The sequence below is a fragment of the Syngnathus acus genome, chromosome 1, assembly GCF_901709675.1.
Source record: "Syngnathus acus chromosome 1, fSynAcu1.2, whole genome shotgun sequence".
Classification (NCBI taxonomy): domain Eukaryota; kingdom Metazoa; phylum Chordata; class Actinopteri; order Syngnathiformes; family Syngnathidae; genus Syngnathus; species Syngnathus acus.
In genome coordinates this window covers 678,005-695,000 of record NC_051087.1, presented here as the reverse complement: position 1 = coordinate 695,000, position 16,996 = coordinate 678,005, and the positions used below count along the sequence as shown (strand labels likewise).

Here is a 16,996-nt window from a genome sequence, read left to right as displayed (position 1 = left end):
AAAAAAACAGCTGGAACAAGCGTGTGGTGTGTGTGTGTGTGTGTGTGTGTGTGTGTGTGGGGGGGGGGGGGGGGGGGGGGCACGCGTGTGTAGGTGACCTTCAAGTTTACAACGACGGCACATTTAATGGAAAAAACTGCACAAAGGGGCGAAAAGCTACAACCTCACAGCATATTGTGTGTAAGAATACAAGCAAGATTTGGTGAAACAGAAAGAAACTTCAAAAAGTACTGCAATGAGTCGCCAATCTAGCGATCGAGCTAGCTATCTTTGCGCTAGCTAGCTAGACAGCTAACTTTTTAGCTAGCTAGCGATCTTTTTAGCTAGCTAGCGATCTTTTTAGCTAGCTAGGTAGCGATAGATAGATAGATAGATAGATAGATAGATAGATAGATAGATAGATAGATAGATAGATAGATAGATAGATAGATAGATAGATAGATAGATAGATAGAATAAAAGCATCATAGAAAGTTCTAGTCAAGCACGTGGGGGGGGGGGCAGTCCAAAGTCCCTTCTACATAAAAGGTTGGGTTCTGTTGGATCTCCTTTGCGAGCCACATCACCCAGCAACATTCTGAGCCTGGCATTTTTCATCCACTGTAAAGCGACACTGCCAGTGAAGGGGGGTTCAGCGTCGGGTGAGCAACGACATGGCGGAGGAGACGCCGTCAAGGAGGGCGCTTTTCTATTTTGGCCGCGCTTAAACTGGGGCAAACTGTCTGACAGGAGTGAGGGAGGGGTGGGGGCGACGCCTGGCTTATTTAGGGGGGGCGCTGTGAGGAAGAAGAAGAAGGAGCAGGCCAATGGCGGCGGAAGGGATCAGGTGGGATGGCTGGCTTCCCATCAGACGACAACATGACCTTGACAAAGAGCGGTAGTGTGCGCACTGCTTTCGGCTTGAATGTGTTTATTTTTTTGGGGGTGGGGGGGCGTCCACTGAGCGCATCGAGTATGTTTGTGTGAATGAGTGGCCAAAACCGTGCTGTTCTGTTACAACAACAAAAACAAAACAGGACTTCCCCAACAGGCTGCCTAAACGGGATGCAAAACAGGAAGTGAACCAAAAGGAAGAAGAGAATTCCCCTTTTTCCTGTGTTTGGCAAAGGAGGCCTCTTTGCACCCGCTTCGACTTTGCCACCACTTTTCCACCATCTCCATTTTGCAACCAAAAACAATTGTGAGCCACTTTTCTTTTTAGTGCCGTCGTTGTCTATTGCGTCAACTAACAACCAGGAAGCTGAAAAAAAACAGCAAGTAAACAAGACTGTCCAGTCCAAAATGCCACTTTTGTCTAAATGAGCAGTTTCAATTTAAAAAAGGGTCTAAATAAAGTTGTCAAACTGGGATCCCAATGGAATCCAAACAGGAAGTAAACAAGACAACAGCCATTTTCAACATGTTTCTATTCAGGCGGGGCTTCTTGAGACTTTTTTTCACCGCAGACGTGCCGACCAAATTCCATGGTGCCGAATGAAGCTGGATTCAGGGGTGGATTTTTTTATGATTATTTTTGTTTTTTCAAACTCCAGGGAGCCCAAAATAAGTCTCAATGCAATTTCAAACCTTCAAGCCTCCTGAGACTTTTTGGGTGGGTCTCCCCACATGCCAGCCAAATCTCATGTTGCTTTAAGGCCTGGATTCTCAAAACACTAGCCGAACCTTGCCAAGCCAAATTTTTACGACCATTTCCCAAACAAACATAGTCTATCCGTCTTCTATCGGACTTGTATCTGTCTTCCGGGACCTGAGCGTCTCAGGCGACTACCTCATTAAATCAGCCAATTATGCGGCTGGTTGCTCGTGGCAATAATACGTCCATTGAAGACAAATGTTATCAGCGAGGCCTCGACGACACGAGGCCGCTTCCTGAACGCTGCGCCGTGACGGGCCCCGCTTTCACGTGTTTGGACGTTCCGGCTGAGCACTCGGGGGTCAGCGGGAGGGCAAAACAACAGGAAGGAGATGGAGCAACACACACGGCGTCCTCAAAATGTGCTTGTGTGAGCCAAAGCCAAATCTACTTGGGAAACTGTTGAAAAACATTCCAAAAAGTGGAAAGCCATATCTTTTGATTCTCTCCAGGAACAGCGTAAGCGCAGCCAGCTTCCTGGTGTGGAGCTGCCAGGACATTGCCACGGGAAGCAGGATGTGATGGGAAGCCATTAGCTGGCTTAGCTTAGCATGTTTTGCCATTGGAGCACAAATTCGGTGGACACTTAACCGCATTTCTGTTTATTTTACAATCATTGTCGCGTTTGAGCAAAAACAAGCCTCTGTCAAGAAAGAGAATATTTCAGCAGAAAACATCAAATCCTCTGCAATCCTGCTTTTTATGGAAAGTGGCTGGCTGGCTGGCTGGCTGGCTGGCTGGCTGGCTGGTTGGCTGGCTGGCTGGCTGGCTGGCTGGCTGGCTGGCTGGCTGGCTAGCTGGCTAGCTGGCTAGAGGGTCCTTTTGGAAAGTCCATCTATCTTTGGGCATGATGATTGGGGCATTAGTGAGATGATAAATGTGTTACTTAAAGAAAGAAAAAAAAGATTAGTTTACTGTGGGGCAGTGTACTCCCACACTGTCCATCCAATCTTTTTGTTTTGTCGATTGCTCCTGCACTGTCTCAATGTGTTTGAATGATGTTGGCCTAAAGACGAAAGCAAACCGTGCTATGAAGACCTTCGACAGCCAGCCTCTCCCTCCCTCCCTCCCTCCCTCCCTCATTATGTGCTGTATATACGGCAAGGCAGTGCATGGAGGCCATCTGTGCCTCTTGTTATGATCAAGTCAACTTCATCCAGCAGCAGCAGCAGCAGCAGCAGAAACATCACACGCACGCGCACTCGCTCGTGCACAGGCACACGCTGCACGCATCATCTCCTCTTACCCATCTGTGCTCGTGTCAAATGTCTTTCATGGGTCCACTGCGGATGAGAGCCCGGTTGCTCGTCCGACTCTATCCCGCACAAGGCGCCGCATCCCCGGCTGGCTGGGAGGAGGGAGGACCCTGCTGAGGCCGGGGAGGAACGCTGCAAATCCGGGGGGGGATCGCCGATGGCGGCGGCGGCAACGGCGGCTATAATCCCTTCTTTCCGAATTCGCGAGGATGGAAGGGATGAGGCGGGACGCGGTGGTGGGAGAGGAGGGGAGGGGGGGCGCCTTCGCGGGGGTGTCAACCGCCGATGTCCACCGTCCTCTCGGGCCGATTTGGGTGCGTGTTTCCCGGACCTCCGCCTTCCCGGCCTCTGCGTTTTCTACCCCGCCGTGCAAACGCAACCAAAAAATAGTCCTTGCTCGTCTTGCTCTTCAGCGGCGACGGATCATCTTCGCTGCAGGTTGGAAGGAGGGCGAGCGAAGGCGGCGGCGGCGGCGGCGGTGAAGGCAGCGAAGGCGGCGAAGGCAGCTCAGCGAGAGGGGAGCTCCGCCTCCCCCGTCACGCTGCCGCGGATAAGCGATGGAGGGGAGGGCAGGGGAGGGGGCTGCACGGAAGGGTGGATGCAGGGGGGCCAACCACAGGCGGAAGGTGGGGGGCAGAAATAGGAGAAGGGGGTTGGCGGAGGAGGCAATGAACGTCCATGTTATTTGTTCTGTGATCAGGAGCGGAGCAGTCAAATCTGGAAGGACGCCCCCCCTCCCTCGCCCCCACCTCAACATGGTGATGATGGCGAGGTGAGTGGGTGACCTATATTGTCCCAAATGCAAAATCTTGTGAAGAATATGACACACCATCCATAGCTCCCCCCCCCCCCCCCCCCCAAAGACTTCCCTTCCAGCCCAGGTCAACACCTCAACAGCATGTGATAATCGGAAAGACCCCCCCCCCCTCCTTCCCTCATCCCACGAACTCAACCACACACCAGGAGTCCAACACATGATGGGAATATGAGTAGCCCAGTGCTATTTTGGGATTTTTTTTTTTTACCTCCAGTGGTGGTTAACATGGCAGAGTGTGTGACCCTGGAGGCACCGAAGAAGAAGGCGGAATACTGCCCTATATACATACATACAGTATATTTGGGCTTTAAAAACATATCGGAACTTATTATGTTCGGGTATTTCCAAGAAATAATTCACATTTTTTTGTTGCACATTTTGCTGATAGTTTTGTTATTTTGACCAATGATTTTTGGAGTTCGTTTGTCATACTTCCATCTGAATATTTTTCTATTTTGGGATATTTTTCTCTTGTATTTTTTTTAGGTTAGTGTAAATGTGTGTATTTGTAACCCAAGATTATACACTGCTGGTTTCCCTGGGAACTACCAAGTTGCTCTCATACATGCAACTGCATTATTTACTTTGAAATCAACCTACGTTGCATTAAAAAAAAAAAAAGAAGCATTTTTCGGGACAAGTGAAAGAAGGCGCTGTCAAAAGTCACCAAACCACGTTTAAAGGCAAAGAACGTGTCCAAAGCGAGTGGCGGGTCTCGGAAACATGCCAAGCGTGTGACACTTTTGACCCGCGGGCTCGCTAATGTTTAGCAGACGCACGTTGGACCATTTGTTGCCGGGAAATCTTTATGGCCCGGCAATAATGCGGCCATTTTCACAACCCTACCTTTGACCTCACCGCAATACGAGCAAAGAAAAGACATGAGCTCAAAAAACGTGACGCGTACGCACCGAGGCCACACAGGCATTTTTTCAAGGCTCCTCGTCCTTGTACGTAAGTGATGTGGTATCTGCAAGCGGGTCATTTATTAGCCAAGTAGGGTTGATTGGTTCTGTTTTGCTCTGTTTTTGTTTGAAGTCTAGTTTCTTCACAAGCTACTGTTTGACACCATATCCTGATTTTGATCTTTGTTTGAAATAATGCAAAACTGAGGTTTTACTTTTGCAAAAGGATGAATGAGTGATTCCCCAGCCTTGTGGGAGAAGATTCTAGGCGCTGATAAGAGGATGATGATGATGGTCTGAAGCCGCTTTGGTCTTCCTGTTGAGTTCTGCTCTCAATTATGTATTGTTTTTATTTTATGTGTTGGTTGATCTAAGTGAAGACACCTGTGTTCATTAAATGGGCATGTCTAATAAAGAGTGATGGATGGAAGCATTCATTCTACTCTTTGTTACAAAACCAAGTTTTTTCAAGTTGGCAGAATATTTATTTTCTCTGTTTACAAGAATATTTTTGGGACTTGTTTTTATGGAGCGCATATGGATGGCCCACGGTCCGCAGGTTGCGCACCCCTGCTCCAAAACAACAGACCTCATGACTTGGCTTTACTTCTCAACCTCATCACAACAGCAGATGTTTGACACGCTGTGTCCTTCACACGCACAAAATAGTCCAAAATGTTTACCTCTATGAGCACCCGCCTCGTCTTGGGCTCAAGGCCTCGCCTCGCCTCGCCTCACCTCGCCTCGGCTTGATGTTGCTCCCAGAAGACTCGGATCAACTGTGCTAGTAAAGACGGAAAGGGTAGCATGCGTCTGTGTGTGTGCGTGTGTTTGCACTCTCGGGCACGCCCTAATAGGAGCTTGTGGCCAATTGCAGATATTACACACCTGTCTATCTAGCGAGGGTGCAAAAGTCATGTTTTGAATTGTCACAGTGGAGAGAGGAAGTGGAAAATCGCTGGCGAGGCAAAAAATGCAATGATATGATCAAGCGAAAGAAATGTATAATAAAGAAAGAACGGTGCCATCCAAACGTGTCTCGGCCTGCCAGGCGAGCTGAAATGGATTCAATGTTTGCCGACTCATCGGTTATTTGGCCGCAAAAAGTTCAACATATTTGCGATGATAAAGCGAGTGCAGGTTAAAACAAGACTAGCGACAAAACCTTCCAACTTGCAAACGACTGCAAAATGCTGTGCAGTGTCAATGAAGTGAAATCTTGCAATTGTTGGCCAAGTTGGAAAACAAAACAAAACCTGTGATGTTCTTTTTTTTTTGTCTGTCAAAATTTAGCCAGGCATATACACAAATTTTTTTTTTTTTGCATTTGAACCCCCACGCCTTGAATTTGTCAGCAATCGGAGCAAATTTTCAGGCCAGTCTTGTGTTGGAAGGCACAGAAAACGCCAGGCAGGCAGCTTTGTCCTGCCTCAACACTCGCCAGGGAATCGTAATTGCAATTAACGAGCGCAATCAGACTTGAAAGCGGCCAGTGGCGTAACTGCGACTTGACCTCGTCTCTGCAATCTCCGGGGCCGTTTTCAACATCTCTCCATTTCCTCATCCAGTGCCAATTAGGCAAATGAAAGGCACTTTTCAAGAATTGGGTTACGGCCCGAGTGGAAAGAAAACAGCAATTGCGTCTAAACGGAGCAATTAGCAACATGCGTGGCCTTCCAGTCCGACGGCAGCCCTTTGGCTGCTGATGACAGGCGCTAATGTTGCTTTTATTATTTATTTTTTCCTAATGGCATTGCTGAACAAGTCAGTCATAATGGTTTCAAGTTACTTCACGGAGTAAGATCAGGATTTTTGTTTCGTGGATCAAATGATCAGGACGTGTTCGATGTCGGTGAGTGCGTTTCAAACGGCCAGCTTGGCCAATTTGGTCTTGATGGAAACGCTGCGCCACCCCCGCCGCCCTTTTCGCTTCCTGCCTGCGACCGCCCGCCCGCCCGCCGCTAGAAAACAGGAAGCAGTACAGCAAGAATAGCTGACACTTGAAATCATGCCGTCACGAGATCCTGCACTTGCACCAAAATGAATCAACATTTAAAATTCTTGACAAGTACATCTTTGAAGGAAAAAAAATGGCCGGTTTGAGTCTAAAATGGCCGCAAAACGGCAGCCTTTTTTTCCTTATGTGACTTATTGGGTTACTAACTGAAACAATTTTTAAGGGCTGAATTTACTTGAGAAAGTTTGCCTTTGAAGAAACAAAATGGAACCTAAAATGTCAATTACATAGCAAAATTGGCAAGAGTCTCTCAACATGTGTGATGTATTCTACATATCTCTTTATTATAGAATCATAATACAAAAAAAGTACATTGAGCATTCAAATGTAAAAACAAGTCCAGGTCATATCATTTGCAATCCATTTAAATGAGACATACCCTCCCTCTGGTCACAATATTAGGTACATACATTGCCCGACATCCAATATACAATCGATTTGTCAGGCATACGAGCTGCGGGGTCAGGACCGGTCCAAATCAACATTTATTTGAACGTACTCACAAATACCTTTGGACGTACTTGCCAGCCAAAAATGTCTTCTCGATGTTGGCAAAAAAAAAAAAATTGTTGGATCTTTTCGAAGTTATTGTGTATCACAGCCATTGTCTGTTTTTCAAGGGGTGGGGGTCCAATTTTGGGAGGACAAAGTCATTTCCATGAGCATGTGAAAATATTGGCAACAAATAATGCCTATGTTTAAATGGTGCCAATCCAAAGTGAGCATTGATTTCTTGCTAAAATCCAAGTTTCTTCTTTTGATAGCGACACCTTTATCCTTCCGGAAGGCTTGGAGCGAGTCCGTTCGTCCGTCCGTCCGTCCCTTGACACTTGAAGATGGCGGCGAGCACAAACCGTTTGGAGCGATCCGTGTTGGAAGCAAAATTCCAAGCGGCCGAGGCTTCCGGGCCATTTTGCAGTGCGAATGGCGGCCACGCCGGCTGGCCTCACTGAGGTCCCGGGACGCCCTGAGCCATCTGTCCGTCGCCGTGTTCGCCGCCCCACAGGCGGTAGAACTGCGTGAAGTCCACGTAGGGCGGCACGCGTCCCGTCTCGTCAGGCTGCGCCGCCTGGCTGCCCCGCTGGCGGAACAGGCTGCCGTCCCCCGAGCTGGAGCTGGAGCTCTGCGTCTGCGTGTTGGTGGACTGCAGCGTGGCCGTGGGGCTCTGGCTACTGGCCGGGCACCGATGATGACGGACGGGGCGGGGCGGAGGAAGAAGAAGAATGCCGGTCAGGATGAGGGACGTGGATGACTAGCCGCTATCGTTTGTTTGTTTGCTTGTTTTGGTTTGCGGGCGGGCGGGCGGTAAGACAAGAAGGTCAACTGCGGCAGTCAAAGGCATTTTTCAACATGGCCGCTGTGGCTAGAAAGCAGTATCCCAACTTTGGGGGGTTGATTATTATCAACGGGCAAAATTTGGGAATGATTTCGGAAAATCATCGGATTTTTGGATGAATCAAATGGCAGTGCCTTTTCAATGGAGTTTGATCAAAACGGCCGTCGTATCGCAAATGCAACGAATGGTTTGTCCTTACCCGGGCGTGGGGGTTCCCTCCTCCAAGGTGGAGCCAGTGTTGGTCCCGTTAGTCAGGGTGCTCTGCGAGGGCATGACCAGCGAGAGGGTGACACTGGTTTTGCTGGTGCTCTGGCTGTTGGAGTAGGGCACCGACACCGGGTAGATGCGCCCGCCTGGCGGCAACAAACAGGGGCCAGCAAAAGCCATTCAGAGCACGTTTTTTCTTTTCTCGAGTTGAGCCGGCCGGGCGGCACCTTGCGTGGGCGTTTGCGCGGCGCCGTCCGCCAGCGGGTAGTTGAGCGTGCGGATGAGCAGGGTCATGTCCTCGTGGCGGGAGCAGAAGGTGGCCCTCTGGCGGCCCGACGTGTAGACGTCGTGGTGCAGCCGTTTGACGCGGTCCACCACCGACTGGGCCGCCGCCTCCAGGGTGCTCTGCTGCGCCAGCTCGGCCGCCACCATGGCCACGATTTCCTAAGAGTGCGGGTCATTTGGAGCTCAAACACTTTTGCGAGTCAACATCTGGGGCTGCACTTTGTTTTGGTCGGCGTGCGGCGGCGGTGGCGGCTACCTTGTTGACGAGCTCGGGCCCGTGCGCGCACTCCAGGGCGTCGATGAGTCCTTCCGACATGAGCAGCAGGAAGCCCGTGACGCTATCCAGCGACTGGCTGCCGTGGATCTCCGGCTCGGCTATAATGGGCCTCGTCTTGGCCGCGCTGAAGCAAATGCGCAATTTTGGAACGATTGAAAAAAATCAGCCATGATAAATATGACATCTAGCGTACCTGAGCAGGTCGATATCACTGTAGTTGATTTTGACCCGGTAGTCTCCAAGCCTCCTGGTGCTGTTCTGTCCGGCGATCTGGCCCGCCTGCCTCACGCGGGCCGAATCCAAACCTGGAATGAGGGCGGACGGGAGAAACATTACCGGAAACCAACGGCGGGAAGACAAAAGCTTGAGCTCACCCAGCGCGGCCAGTCTCTGCAGCTCGTCGTCGTTATCGGTGCTGTGAGGTCGGCCCAGCTGAAAGAACTGGTTCTGGCCGTCGCTGGTGGTTTTGCACAGCAGAGCTCGGTTGGTACCTGAGAAACGTCAAGTCAATTATTGATCATTGCGCGCACACACAAAAATATCTGAATTTGCCAAAGACTCACTTGGCTGTTTTCATTTCAAAGTCAAATCAGATGCGCACATTTCAGTGTACCGTCAACTAAATTGCGGCATTTTCCCCTTTGGTGTAGTACCGCTTTGTGCCACAACATACGGGGCAGTACTGAGCTCGACACAAAAATAAATAAAAATAAAAATCCAAACGTGTGAGCTACTTCAACTGCCGACTTTTTATTCTTTTTGAAATGGCTGAGTGGAGGATGTCCTGCTCAAGATGATTGGAAGTGTGCCACCTGCTGGAGAGAAAGTCAAAAAGCCAATTCATACCGACGTTGGCTATGTAGAGTTTGTTGTTAAGGATGAGCGCCACAATGGCCATGGCTCCTCCCGACACTTCCTGCTCCAACTCCTTCAAGCGCTCCTGCAGCTTCTGTCAAGGCCCCCGCAAAATAAAAAGAGTTCAGCAATACTTTCACTGAATGTCCGTCAGGGTCATATCAAATCTTTCAGTTTTTCATTATAGTTCATTTTTGTCTCATTTTGTTAGAGGTTGGGTTTTTTTTCAGTTCATTTTTTGATTAGTTTTTAGATGGGGTTTTTTTTTTTTCAAATTTTGAGACATTTTTGTTTTTATTTGAATGAAAATACAGATTAGATTGATTTCAATATAAATGCAACAGGTACTTCTTTTTTATGCATTTTCAGTTTTGGGTTTTGTTTTTTTTCCAGTTTGAGAGATTTTCCGTCCACTTTCATCATTTCGGTACACACCTCGCTATGTGGTAGCACGTAGCCAGACAGGTTAGCTTTCTCTGCCAAAGCGTCGTCAATGGTGTGCAGGTAGCTTTTCTCCACCGCTTCAAATGCCTGCACAAACGACATCAACCACACACGTTGTCACGATAACAGACCAAAGCAGCCCGTCAACGATCGGCGTCGGTTGCACCGAGACGGCAGTGGAATCAATTCTCTTTAAAGCTTGAAATAATTCTTTTATTGATTGAGAACTCATTTACAAAATTCTGCTTTCACACCATGACTGGTGCGCGGCTGTGTTTTTTTTTTTTTTTTTTTTTAGTGTGAGACTTGCCTTCCTTCCCTACCCTTCCTTCCTTCCTTCCTTCCGTGTCGGCGGTACAGAACCAACCTGCGTGAGAATCCTGCGCACGTCGCTTTCCTTGTGGTCGGCACTGAGTTGCTCCAGCAGGAGTTCGGCCGTAAGACACTGCGACGCAAAGCTGGCCACTCGGCTGCCGTCGTAGCCGTTGAAGACGCCGTACAGGGAGCAGCCGTCCTCGCTCCTGGAAAGAAGAGCGCAAGATGAATTTGGATCACTTGGGCTTGCTGTTTGAAAGAGGCTCCACAAGAACAATTGCAATCATCTCACCTAAAACGGAGATGCGTGTCCTCATTGGGGTGGCTCTGCGTGCCTTTGCCATCGGGGCCATACTCGCAGTTGGGTGCAGTGCCAACGCCACAGAGCTGGCACAGAGGAAGGTCGTCCGTCCAACTCTGATGCTACGAGAAAAAGGGCAGCATCACATTGACAAATGCTCCTAGTCGGACCCTCTCTGTGCAGCCGAAATAAGGCACCAAAAACTTTTATTGACGTCCTCATCTTCTCAGTTTTCTTCCATGTAACGAATCACTAGCATTGTAGCTTGACATTTACACTTTACCCAACGTATTAGAAACCAGTTTGGAATGGTTTTTATCACCTGGTAGTAGTGCTTGTATATTAGCCACATAGCTAGCTAGCGCAAGCTTGTGTCGCGGAACTCCATCAAAACACACGGAAACGTACAAAAGAACAAATAACACCAATCAAGCAGAGTATGTGAAGTGTTTTACAATACATACGAGGCGTTAACATTCGACCTTTATTCGCCAAAGACGTGGAGGAAGCACAAAGTTTACACTTACACTCTGCTTCAAATTCCTCCGTTGGGCCGCCATGTTGGAAGTGGGCAGGTTGCGTTCAGGTACAGCTCCGCATGCTGGCTTGCCGAGTGACAGCAGGTATTTTTTTCGACGGATGTTTTCACATTGCGGTGACAACAACTTGATCATTTTTGAATAAGCGGTTTGAAAGAATTAATGAGGGTTTTATATCACTCCAGTCATGTTTTATGGCATTAATAATTGGCACAGTAGTTTGAAGTCTATAACTTCCGATAGCTCCTTAAGGAGACATCAGCTGAGTCAAGTTTGATATTTTCCAAATTTATCGTCACATTTACATGCTATTACTCGTATTCATTCATCATTTTCCTGCCGCATCACGAGATTTTCAATTTCAAACGAGGCAAAAGCAAAACACACAATAAATGGCACTTCGGGATTGCGAGTCGGCCTTTTATTTTTGGCCAGTACCTCCATCGCATGGCAAGAGTTAGAACTGCAAAATCTCTGCACGCACCTCATTAAAAAAAAAAAAGACTCTCAGAATGCTATACAGATTGTTGACTTACTTCCAAATGAGATAGAAACTCACGCATGATAGTGTTAGAGCTCCATCTAGATAATGACGACAACAACATTGTTAAAAATGATACATCACACACACACCACTTTTTCTTCTGGCTTTATTCTCATTGGTTGAACTTGAAAGCAACATCCAAAACACACAATACCTTTCAAATCGATTATTTTTCTTATTTTAACATATTCGACAGGCAACATCACACATGTGTACGTCTACAGTATAAAGTACACAAATGTACGTGTACACACATATTTTTACTCTCATTATTATGACCCCAAAATAAAACCATCTCCTGACACAACAGAAAAAGGTTGAGGCACACAGATCACCAAAATCTTCCTTCTGTTCACTTTTTTTTTTTCCTGATACCGAAATGGCCCAAAATAAAGTTATATAATTTCAAACACCCATCTACTGAACTATTTGTTTACGTACACTATTTAAATATATTTAGTTTAAAATGCAGCAATGCAGTATCATACGTAAGCTGTTTATGTTAAAGTCAGTGAGTGTTTCTTGAGTTCAGTATATAAAAGTCATTTTTTATAGTACTACCTCTGAGGTAAGGTCGGTATTTTCGCATGGTCTTTTAAATTCTCAATGAAATGACTGCTTATAAAGTGAAAGCGGATCCAGGTTGTCAATTTGGCTCTGGGCCACTTTGCGTTCACGTTGCAAATCTGGTCTGAAAACAGATGTAGCGTGGTTTATTTAAACAGAAAGTGAGTTGAGAAGAGGGGTTTTCAACTGGTTTTGTCCAGACGACCACCATTATAATCAAGAAGCAACTCAGGGACCACTGCTTTGGCGGAATATTATTTTCTTTTGCCCCGAAGGAGGGTAGACCTATACAGGCTATTTATTATGTCAATTTTGGAAATCTCAGCTACATTTGACACAATTTGAATGGGCAGGTTATTCGCAAAATTAGCTGAAAAATAAATCAAGTCTAAATAATGAATCAAGTTTATTTTTAAAAATGTTACAATTGTTTTCCATTTCCAAATTCGCGGACCACCTGCAATACCACCACAGACCACTAGAGGCCCGCGGACCACCACTTGACGATGATGGCTGGTCTACTAGAAGAAGACCTCCCCGCCTCTCTACCAAAGCGATCCCATTTCTCGTGTACCTCCCTCAGTAGTCCTGACGCTGGTATCCGGCGGTGTCGTCGAAAACGCTGTCTCCCGCCGGCCCTCCGCCTCCCCCCCCTCCGCCCGGCGGGCTCTCCAGGTCGTCTCCGCCGAAGGAGGTGTAAGGTCCGCCGTCGGCCGCCGCATCCTGGCTGGGGTCCGTGTACTCTTGCGAGAAGAGGGCCGAGTCGGAGCCCAGCTTGTAGCGCTGGAAGCCCAGGAAGCCCTGCGCCGCCTTGGATAGGCCGAGCGGTTGTTTGATGCCAGAGAGAGGATGCCGAGGAGAAGCGACAGAGGAAGAAGAAGATGAAAGTGTGTTCGAAGGACAGAGAAGGAAAACATTGATTAGTTGGCGGGAAAAGCACAGAAAGTCCATGAGTTGTTAGTCAGTGGCAGCAGAAACGCCAGAAAAGCTTTTTTCCCCAGCTCAGCATCTCCTGGCTGAACTTGCACAGGAACATGATGCATAAAATGGCACAAATCGTCGCTCACAAACTCTTCGGGGTTTTTTTTTTTTGCCAACGCATCATCGGACAAAAGTATAGGCACAGCTAGAGGAAACAAAAAAGTGAAGGAAAGCCAGACTAGACTAGTTAGTCTGAGTACCACTCATTATGATGAAAAAAAGTGTCGTTCACATTCATCATTTCAAAATCACGGAAGAGAAATATTGTAAAGCTTCACGCAGTGGTTTTAATGCAAGCTTTGGAAAATGCTTTTAAAAAACAAAAACAAAGCAGCGTCAGTCAGACAAGCGGTTGGTGAGGTTGAGGTGGGAACAACTTGGTGTATTCCTCTTCAAAGGACACGTTCTTAAACCTCTCCATGGAGAACAGCGCCTGGGCGCCCTGTCGGGAACAACATGCGCATCACACATGAATGGAGATCAAACACTGGCACGCCAAAGTGGGCGGGACTGGTCAATCTGCTCATTTCATTCCAGAGGGCCGCAAAATGGCCCCGGAGCCGCAGCTTTGACACGCCTTGTTACGTACCCAAGTGAAGATGGAGAAGAAGGAGAAGGTGATGGCGGCTCGGGCGGCGTCCCCGCGCTCCCTCAACGGGTCGTCGTTTTGGTCGGTGGCCTGCCACTGATTGGCCAGGAAGCAGAAGCCCACGAACCACATGAAGGACCAGAAGGCTGCCGACAGGAAGTGACACGGCCGGTGAACAGGAAGTCCGACCAATTGAGCGCTGTTTCGGACAAAGTGTCCTACCCGACACGCCGATGTCAGCCAGCACCGCCTTCTTGCGGTCCTTGACGCTGCTGATCTGCGGGAAGTAGACGTCCAGGGCCAGGAAAGCCACGCAGCACAGGAAGGCCACGGAGCCCATGAAGATGCCGTAGTTGCAGGCGTTCGGATTCTGGTTGAAAATGCAGTACTCCTGCACCTCGTCGGGTCGGTTGATGTAGCCCTCGTTGGCGATGCAGCCGAAGATGACGATGGAGAAGAGCTGCGACCAGGGCGAGCTTAAGGTTAGGCGGAATAGCCAAGTGTCGACACCGTGTCGTTTGCTCAGTGTGTGTGTGTGTGTGTGTGTGTGTGTGTGTGTGTGTGTGTGTGTGTGAGAGAGAAGGCGAAACACGCACAGAGAGGCGGCAACGTGGCGTTAAGTGTCACGCCGCATTTGTTTCATCACTTTCAATGGACAACATTTGCGGCTGAGCTGTAAACAAAAGGCGCTTTCTTCTTAGCTTAGCCGCTAGCTAGCCTTTGCTATGCTACTCTTCACTAAATTAAGGTTGCAAGCGGTCAATTTTTCCCCAAAAATGCTTTTAGATAAGGATTTCAAGACAGGATTAGGGTTTTTAGGGTAGGGTTTTAAATTAAGTTAGGGTTGGCGTGAAGGGCAGGCACGCAACGTCATTCTGCTTTTCACCTGTCCTTCCTCCTCGCACACCATTTGCCCGCAAGCTTCTTCATTAGGCGGGGCGATGAGGACGATTGGCTGAGGGGCGGCGGCGGCGGCAGCGGGGCTATTTATAGAGCGGGCACTTGCATCATCAACGCCGCCATCTCCGTCGTGAGTGGACACTCATGACAACAGTGAAGATTGAGCTCGTACAAACTCCCGTTTGAAACCTTGACCGAGGCTGGAAACCCAAAGCAAGGCTTAAAGTTGTCACTTGACTGCTGTTTAAAACACCAACTAAAGCTTAAAACCCAAATTAAAAAAAACAACAACAACCCTAAACTGGCGCAGAACTCGACGTCGAGTCCCAAACTGCAAATCAAGGCTTGAAACCCAAATTTCAAACGCTAACCATTGTTTGAAACCATAACACTGGTTTTAAAGCTTCACTTAAAATCCTAACCTTACCTTAAAACCAGAATCCTCACTCAAAACCCTAACCCCAAGCCAGTCTTGCCCAGTGTGCACAAACAATAAAAAACCCAAAACCTCGGCAACGCGCAAGCCGACACATTCCTGGTTTGCGCTAAGCCGACCGACCGAGCGACCATGTGATGTTTTAGTCCAGGCTGGCGCACTCACATCGAGCCTTCCCTGGCTTTGTGTCAGAACCCACTACACCAAAAAAAAAAAAATCCCAGCAGGGATGAAAGGAGGTCTTGTGCAGGACCACATGAGGGCCTTCAGTCTTGTGAGCATCAGGAGGGCGAGTGTGTGTGTGTGTGTGTGTGTGTGTGTGTGTGTGTGTGTGTGTGTGTGTTCCAAGCCTAATTTGTTGCTACCTTGAAAAGTATCTTTGAAAAGCAACCTAGTGACGCTACCGATTGCTCGATTTGAAACGTAACTCAATTTGATTACAACCTGACCTTTGGTGAAAACCATAACCCAGGATGAGAACTCCAACATGTAAATAATGTCGCGTGGCTAAATTCCGCCATGCGAGCGCTAGCAAATGTTAACGGCCAGTTGTCAGAATGTTGCTGCGTTGCGCCGCTGTTTGCTTTTGTGTAGCTGAGCAACAGTCGTTAGCCTTAATGCTAACCCTACTTAATGTGATGAAGCAGTCAAAATGGCAGTTCCAACAGGCTGGGTGTCAACAGTCATTTGTGAAAAGATCAATTCCTGATTGCATTTGCAAATTTGCCCGTTTGGGTATTTTGGGGAAAATGTATCGTCTGATATTCCTCGCAGACGCCCGCTTCATTGCTGAATGGTAAATATAATATTGGGGCATCTCTGGGGCAAGGAACTAAGTCAAGGTGAGGAGAGGAAGCTTCATTTAAACAGGCCATGGCCTTGTTTAGTGGGAAAACTGCTTGGCTGCCACCTTATGGCACCTAATACACCAATGTCCATTTGTTGAATTAAAACTCCAAAGAAAGATCCTATTTATGCTTCTCGTGTGAAATTGCCCCATGGACGCTCCCTTCCTGCCATGTTTGTTTACTGCTGGCCGTCATTGTCACAGTCTTTGAAAATGAACAGTCAGGGGGAGAAAGGACGATTGCTTTCAAAAGTGCTTTCATGAGAAGCGAATATATCACTCACCCACGACACGATGCGGAGTATCGTCTGAGGCTGCTGGAAGAAGGTGACCGGATCGAAGGCTCCTCCGGCTTTCCCGGCTCCGTACGCCTGCATCCCATCCATGGCGCCCCCCCGCCCCCGCCTGGTTTGCTCCTCTCCTTCCCGGGCTCGCTGCTGGATCAAGCCCCCGACAAATCCCTCCAACTCGTGACCTTACACCTTTTCTAGTTATTGATATTTATGATGAGAATTTTGGAGTTGATTTCACTTCTAAAAAATAAAAATCCCCGTGTTGGGCGAAAGGTGCGCGTGATGGACGGCTGCCTTTCTACGGAGCGCGTGAACACGCAAGCCGGTGTCACGCTCGGGACGCGCAAGGCGGGCACGCGCACGTCCTCACATGAAGTCACGCGCTCGCTTGCTGACGTCACAATTTGACTTGCCTCAAGGGTTTTCTTTTAAACAAAGTTTCGTGACATTTTTCAGCACAGAAATGAAAAGAGTATTAAAATAAGGCTAAATAATGAATAATTGATTTCAATTGAACTTCTTCAGATTTATTTATTTATTTATTTATTTATGTATTTATTTATTTATTTATTTATTTATTTATTTATTTATGTATTTATGTATTTATGTATTTATTTATTTATTTATCTATTATACAGGTAACGTAAGGCAGT

The 16,996-nt window shown here is 47.8% G+C and overlaps 2 protein-coding genes across 10 annotated transcripts in view; both read right to left on the bottom strand.

The window, feature by feature from the left end:
- Positions 1-5,445, bottom strand: part of mgat3b (beta-1,4-mannosyl-glycoprotein 4-beta-N-acetylglucosaminyltransferase b) — a 16,060-nt gene extending 10,615 nt beyond the window's left edge. For 2 of the 3 annotated variants that reach the window (XM_037258571.1, XM_037258556.1), the window contains exon 1: positions 2,879-3,634. The gene's annotated coding sequence lies outside the window, so the exon portion shown is untranslated. Of the gene's footprint in view, positions 1-2,878; positions 3,635-5,293 lie in introns of those variants that run through there. The other variant, XM_037258564.1, reaches the window with a different exon arrangement.
- A 1,442-nt stretch (positions 5,446-6,887) lies between these two features.
- On the bottom strand, positions 6,888-16,702 carry LOC119126973 (synaptogyrin-1-like). Of its 7 annotated transcripts, XM_037258634.1 has the most exons (13): positions 16,335-16,701; positions 14,090-14,327; positions 13,854-14,013; positions 10,639-10,761; positions 10,399-10,552; positions 10,023-10,118; positions 9,579-9,681; positions 9,107-9,223; positions 8,926-9,037; positions 8,712-8,856; positions 8,398-8,614; positions 8,163-8,316; positions 6,888-7,799 (listed from the first exon to the last, which is right to left on the bottom strand). In XM_037258634.1, exons 1-13 carry the CDS (start codon positions 16,434-16,436, stop codon positions 7,574-7,576), a joined length of 1,947 nt encoding a protein of 648 aa, XP_037114529.1. In that variant the 5' UTR covers positions 16,437-16,701; the 3' UTR covers positions 6,888-7,573. The 7 variants fall into 7 exon arrangements, 6 of the variants coding, with proteins under 6 accessions (XP_037114529.1, XP_037114479.1, XP_037114487.1 ...); XM_037258584.1 differs by lacking the exons at positions 13,854-14,013; positions 14,090-14,327; positions 16,335-16,701 and adding an exon at positions 11,175-11,253 and having other exon boundaries at positions 6,890-7,799; positions 10,639-10,769; XM_037258592.1 differs by lacking the exons at positions 13,854-14,013; positions 14,090-14,327; positions 16,335-16,701 and adding an exon at positions 11,175-11,253 and having other exon boundaries at positions 6,890-7,796; positions 10,639-10,769.
- Positions 16,703-16,996: the final 294 nt, after the last annotated feature.